The sequence below is a fragment of the Haliotis rufescens genome, unplaced genomic scaffold, assembly GCF_023055435.1.
Source record: "Haliotis rufescens isolate VD_foot unplaced genomic scaffold, xgHalRufe1.0.p SCAF_17, whole genome shotgun sequence".
NCBI lineage: Eukaryota > Metazoa > Mollusca > Gastropoda > Lepetellida > Haliotidae > Haliotis > Haliotis rufescens.
Genome location: NW_025963857.1, coordinates 16,489,985 through 16,497,451, shown reverse-complemented (window position 1 = coordinate 16,497,451; position 7,467 = coordinate 16,489,985). Strand labels below are relative to the sequence as shown.

The window sequence follows — 7,467 nt, the reverse complement described above, 5'->3', positions numbered from 1 at the left end:
GCGTTTGTATGGAATAACAATAACTATGATACAACGAAACCCAACATATACGCTCTTGTGTGGAGTAGGCATGACCGTTATACAACGAAACGCAACATTTCAGCGTTTGTATGGAATAACAATAACTATGATACAACGAAACCCAACATATACGCTCCTGTGTGGAGTAGGTATGACCATTATACAACGAAACGCAACATTTCAGCGTTTGTATGGAATAACAATAACTATGATACAACGAAACCCAACATATACGCTCCTGTGTGGAGTAGGTATGACCATTATACAACGAAACGCAACATTTCAGAGTTTATATGGAACAAAGATAATTATTATACCACGAAACCCAACATTTCAGCGTCTGTGTGGATAGGTATGACCATGTTACAACGAAACGCAACATTTTAGCTCATATATGGAATAACTGTGACAATTACGAATGAACCTTAACATTTCAGGGACTGCATTGTGAACACTGAATTCCCATTACTTTTCTGTTTATTTTTCACTAATCTGTCTTTACTTGAGAAGGCAGACTTTATTATGAATAGAGGCGAACATAAATAGTGATTGCCTTTCAAAATAAAGGACCGCAATATGCTCTTCCATCAATACACTTAACAAAACCATAATTATTCATTTCAACAAAACGCTGTTACAAAAACTTTACAAAGTAATTTTTGTAATGTTCTTCATACATGCGCGAATATAATTTTCTCTCTGCAGGGACTGGATGATATAAGTTATTGTAGAAATCTGGTTTATTCTCAAATGACCATCCCCGTGAGGTTGGAATTGGTCTTCAGCAACTCACGCTTGTCAAAAGAGGCGAGTTACGGGATCGGGTGGTCAGGCTTGTTGACTTAGTTGATGCATATCATTGCATTCCAAATGCGTAGCTCGACGCCCATGGTGTCATTCACTGGTTTGTCTGGCCATGGTAACCTCCCAAAACCCCTACATCCCATTTCCCCTACAGCTTAAGACAACAAAGTTCACGGTCCATGGCACTGCTAATCCCTAGTCTGTTACCTATTTCATACAATGGAACAACCCAAGAAACACGAATAGATTGAGATAAATATTTAATTACGATTACGATATTATTCAAAATTCCTAATACATTATATTAAAATGTTCATTTTTCAAAATTCATAATACATTATAATAAATTTCATCTCAAATGTTCAATTTCCTCCTTATCCCAGCCCGAGGAGATGGCCAACCGCATCTAGAAACTGCATTGGGGATTTCACCTCTCTATTCAACTCATCCTTCAGGCGGCAGAGACGGTTCTCCACCTCTCTGTACACTCTCTTCCTGCCTCTTGGAGCTGCTCCAAAGTCGAGTTGTAAAGTCTTAGCTCGTTTTGCCAGTTCCACCTTCCTGACTACCTCTACCAATCGGTAGATGTTGGGATGTCGGTGAGGGAGACCTCGGTTGAGTCGGTTATGAAAGCCTTCAAGGTTGTTGTTCGTCCTGGGACCTGTTGTACCGTGATAGTTCCACAGTGGTAGGGGGAATCGTGCTCCGTGGTGGACCCAGGTAGTGACGATGTAGTCGTTGAAGGCGATAGCTCTTGGTACATCTGGTGTGTTGTCCATTGCGTCAACCGACGTGTCCTGGATCTTGTTCTGGGGGAGTAGGGTAGGCCAGCTGCTCTTCTTATCCACTTGCAGACTTCAGGATCTTCTCGATACGCGACAGCTAGTCCCAGATCATGGACCTTACTCCATATCATCGTTGGTCAAGTTGGAGAGTTCGTCGTTGTAGGGGGTGTGCATCGGGGTTGACTCTTTTCTCGCTCTCTTCCTCAGGGTGCTCATAAACCGGACCTTCTGGCTATCCTCAGGGGCATGGTTATGCTCTGTAGCATTCCTCATCACGGTTCCTACTGTCGTGAGTCTTCCTCTACATGTGGACTTGACACACTTCCAATGTACGCAAGTCAGTCTCTCGACGTTCTTAGTGTGAAGATAACCATCAAATAGGACTTGGGGCTTTCCTCTCTGTGACATAGCCATGTTGATGTCATGTTAGTACTTACTTACTTACTTACTTTCCGACTGATGCGTATTTCGCACACGGTAGTCATGTTAGTCAGTTTCAAGTATCTATATACTAAACCTAGCCATCTCAACTGTAAATCGTCTCATCTCAGTTTCTCAGTGTAATATTTTTTTCTTCCTATTGTTATTTTTTGTAATTTCTAAAAATTGTTTTGTCATCATACAGGCATCTTTCATTACACTTACATTAAATTAATTTTTTAAAACTTTCCTTTAAGTCCCCTAATCCCCTAAAGCTCTACCCCTTTCATTTCTACTACCTCTACTCCAGACCTTAATCTCTCCTTTAGGTGAGTTCATAATGCCAGACAGGTAAATGCCGCGTGTTGTTTTAACTAATTGTAGGGGAACTGGGTTGTAGGGAAAATGGGATGTAGGGGTTTTGGGAGATAACCCTGGCCATAGTTTGAATATTTACTGGCCTCCGTGATATAGCCGAAATAGTGTTGTGTGCGGTTACAACACCCAAAGAAACAAATCAAATGAACATCTGTATCTCAATCACAACATAGGGAATGGATAAAAGTCAAATCAATTGAAACGTCAAGTTTCGTTACAAACTGCAGCTATGACACACGAACATGTCAGACACTTACTATCTGTGATGAACGAAGGCAGTAAACCTGACCTTACAATCCTTTAATCCTCATGATCGCTGTGTTGTGGCAAATTCCAACAGAACCCAATTACATATTTGGAATGCTTTAACATTTCCTATGAGAACAAACTGAATTAGGGTCAGTAGCATCAGTTCAGTAAGTCTGGTGTATGTCCAGGCTCGGTCTAACCAGCATGATATGATCAGAAATTTAGATAGTAATTGTTCACATGGTTGATGTGTAACGAGATGATGGTTAAGGGGATGCGAATGTCGCCGTTGTGTCCTCAATTTGTAATGTTATTAACATATCGTTAACAATGCTAACTGGAGTAGATGTCAATCTGTCATTGACCCCCTGTGAAGTCAACTCAAAGTATTCATCAGCATGAAACTAGATTAACTTGTTAACTGAGAATGGACCTCGGTGCAGATTTTGTCCTGACACTAAACTTTGAATGTCGTAAACTTGATCAAACAACTTCTCAGCAAGAGTTGTATGACGCTCTTTGAAATCCTGGTAGAATGAGGTGGCTCGATTTTACCTCAATGAGCTGGAGGTGCAGGAATATTGCTTGACATCCCTCTTGTCATACAGTCTTGTGGTGAATTTTTTCTGACTCTGAATAATTACGCATTGATCTGAATATGTAAAAGATGAGGTGTCACTGGTTTCTTTTATTTCCAGTTCAGGAAGAAATGCTTTCACGGGCATTGGTCTGGAGGTTTCAAATTCATCATAAACATTGTAGACATCTTTTCTTTTTACTGGTCTTTACAAACACTAAGGCACTGGTTATTTCGTTCCATGACACATTGCTTTTGAGAACAAATACAGCATCAGTTAATGACAACAAGCTTCCCTTTGAAGTTATAACCAAGAATGTTTTGGACGATGCTTTGTCTTGAAAAAGAACATTTTATGATTACCGTGCAAAGGAAACACCATAATGGCTTTCTGCATCGTTTTATCGTATCGTAAGGTTAATGCGATACATAGATAATTATTGTTAACGGACATTTTCGTGCACAATTACACGTAACCAAAGTGTCCTACAATGAATTCGAAATTAGTACGAGTCATTTTACAATTAAAAACGTCTCGCTTCTCAACCAAGTCAGAACAACACCAAGGTTAGAGAAATCATGTGATTATATTAACGTATAATGACGGTGACATAAAAGAGGACATTTTCACATTTTTACTACTTTTCAATTTCCTATACACATTTAAAAATGGCATTCTGCGAAGTGTAACTGTACTTTTTGTGAGGATAATGTCGTTCTGGAATCCCATGAACACACTTGACAAAGGTCAACAACTTTTTTCTGCAAATAAAACATATCAAGCAGAGTTTCTGATTGGTGCATTTTAGCATCGACAGAAAGACCTAAAGAATAAGAAATGGGAATTATAAAGATGAATGTCCGGACAACACAACTGTAAAAAAATCACGGAAAAAGTTTTGTCTTAAGCTATTTGCCTCCAGCATGTCCAAGATATAAAGTAAAAGTACAAATCACGCAAAATATATAGGAACATATTAGTGTGAGTATTGAGTAGGGACCACAATACCAACATGATGTCAATAACGATTTTAATACTCATAATAGATATTAGCGTCAATAATGAATAGGCACAGAAACGTGCGGATGGACATGTGTGTTGATAATTTGGTGTAAACATTGATTATTTGATTTTCGGTGTAAATATTAAATATTTGATTGTTCGGTGTAAACATTAATTATTTTCATGTTAACTTTAAGGCATGCGCGCATAATAATACGCACAGCCTCTCTATTCACGTACAGATTTCAATACACATTCCCAAAATACACGGAAGCTTTGGCTCGGGAAGCATGTATACATTACACTGTTGTAATTGTGTACAATATAAAGACTACAAATAATGTGTAACAATCAAACTTAAGAAAACAGATTACCCAAAACATTGTATTTATTTCAGAGTGAGTGAGTTGGGTTTAACGCCGCTTTTAACAGTATTCCAGTTATATCACGGCGTGTCAGCTTAATGTGGGAGGAAAGCCCGAAGTGATGCAGGTCTCAGACGTTTACCACTTCGGTGAAACCCACGAGCACGGGTATGGTGCTGACAAACCTAGAAACATAATCGGGGCGAACCGGGATTCGAACCCACAATCATAGGTTTCTGGCGTGCCCAAGGGACGCAACTCTGCACAGCGCCTTAGGCGACTGGGCCACCCGTGCCCCCCATTTATTTCAGACATACTTAGGCTCTGTTACATGTATGATTCCAGTTCCTGGTCTTTCTATTCTAATTCTCGCAGGCTGAAATGAGCAGATCGTGCATGTTATAATAATAAAATGTATCGTTGACGTCCATCTAACTCCTAAACCACACCCATACATAAGGAAGAGAATATATGGATGTCAACTTCTTTATTATGAGGAACACAGCGTTTCGGAGTATATGCTTACTCCTTCATCAGGTGAATGAATGCCATGAGGCAGAGAGCATATATATGTACATGTAAGGACAACAAAGTTAATAAGATATCAAAAGGTGGAAAATAGAAGGAAAATAACAAAGGGTAGAAACAAACAAGGGAAGCCATCAGATGATTGAAGCTGATGTATATTTAATATTAAAAAACTACTATTCACACGACATATCGTTGTTGAAAATGCAAAAGAAAGCAATGTAGATCATACAAGACAGGAGCTGGCAACTGGGGAACGTCACGGTGCAATATGTTCATCATGTCGCAGAAAGAAAAGCGAGGGAAAAAGGGGAAAGGGGATCAAACTAAATCTGAAAGTTTAAGGTACTTTTAGACAGTATTTCAAGAGACAAACACCAAACGCAACCTGACAGAGGCAGCTTCACACCAGCTCAAGGCGACGTTTCTGGCCAACTTTATGTAATGCCAGCCATCAAGGGTTCAACTGAAACATTTCAAGTTGATATAGTATGGATTTCATGTCCACATTCACATCCACAGTATCGATTGTCTTTTAGAAATAGGTTGTTCGCTTTATCTTATGGTCGTAACTAGTTAGAAATTGATCTTTTTATGGCATTAGGCAAAAGAATGCTTTTCGTAACAAGCAAGTTATATTCGGAAGTTTATGCAAGGATTAAGGTATAAAATCACTTAAAACGATTTTTTTCAACTGAACAGTCTAAAATAATTAAGTTTATTTCCTTTTTTAGCTATAACTGCTTGATAACTTTGTTTGTTTGTTGTTTATCGCTGCACTCGGCAGTATTCTAGCTATATGACGGCGGTAGGTAAATAATCGAGTCTGGTCCAGACAATCCAGTGATTGATATGATGAGCATCGATCTACACAATTGGGATACAATAAGCCTGACCACCCGATCCCGTTAGTCGCCTCTGACGGCAAGCATGGGTTGCTGAAGACCTATTTTACCTCGGATCTTCATGATAACTCATGATAATGTTGATGTGATAATGGTGTTGGATAGTCTGTTAAATATTCACAGCCATCCTGTCCTGGGACGTCATATGATGTCCGCCTGTAAATAATCGTTTCCGGACCAGAATATCTGGTGACTGGCATCATGAGCATCGATATACGCAATTGTGATACGGTGACATGCCTCAACCAAGTAGCGAGTCTGACGACCCAATTCCCTTTGTCGCCTCTCACGATGAGCATGGGCTGCTGAAGACCAATTCTTACCCCGATCTTCACGGGTGAAATTAACTTAATTAAGTTCAGGAAACTAATGTGACGCGTCAGAATATTTTCTTTAATTCACTGAGGTGTAAACTCGTTGAGGTGGTTCATCTTTCGAGTCATGCGCAATTTCGCTACATCATCACAGCAGAAAAGTCACTATATTGATCTTTATACTTATTAAACACCTATACATATTCAACCTTTCAAAACTACTTCCAAGAATCATGGTACTATTACGAACGCTAATATGGCAGATCGAACTGATTTTGTATATTTACAGACATTTAAACAGACATGAACTGATGTGTCAACTTTAGAGAAATAAGAATAGCAGACTGGTGCCTATATTCGCCAATTCCAGTGTCCACTCGATCCTGGGACCCTGGACCCTATTCATACAAAAGGGGGCCCAGGTGGCCCAGTCGTCTAAGGCGCCGCGATTCGTTGTGCAGAGTTGCGTCACTTGGGGAAGCCAGACACCTATGATTGTGGGTTCGAATCCCGGTTCGCCCCGATTATCTTTCTAGGTTTGTCAGCACCATACCCTTGCTCGTGGGTTTCACCGAAGTGGTAAACGTCTGAGACCTGCATCACTTCGAGCTTTCCTCCCACATTAGGCTGACACGCCGCGATATAACTGGAATACTGTTAAATACTGTCAAAAGCGGCATTAAACCCAACTCACTCATTCATACAAAAACAACTAAGTACACATATGACAGAGTTAATTTTAAGTCCAATATAGCTTTGAAGAGTATGGAACGGTGTGTCAGTGGCATGTGAAATTTGTGATACTTTTCGGTATAATTCGTGTCAACATATTTTTATAAACAAAACATATTTGTGCGAACAGTACAGTCATGCTTAGAAAGTGCTCGGAGCAAGAACTACATGTATCTGTCAGACAGATGCTAATGGCTAGTTGGGGAAACATCAAAAACATTTCCAACAGTTGAATGTTGTCATAAACAATGTTGTTTAAAAGGTAATCAAAGAAATCGTCGAGGGAGCTAAGTGTCAAAACTAACCTGACGTTTCTGACAGTTTTAGTAGAAGAAGAGAAACTGTTGGTCACTAATTGAAAACGATCCTGGAGAATGTGTTCAACT

The 7,467-nt window shown here is 39.7% G+C and overlaps 1 protein-coding gene across 1 annotated transcript; it reads right to left on the bottom strand.

Moving 5' to 3' along the window:
* Nucleotides 1-1,199: 1,199 nt before the first annotated feature.
* LOC125381127 lies at nt 1,200-1,604 on the bottom strand. Its single transcript, XM_048397356.1, has one exon. It carries the CDS (start codon nt 1,602-1,604, stop codon nt 1,200-1,202), a length of 405 nt encoding a protein of 134 aa, XP_048253313.1.
* Nucleotides 1,605-7,467: the final 5,863 nt, after the last annotated feature.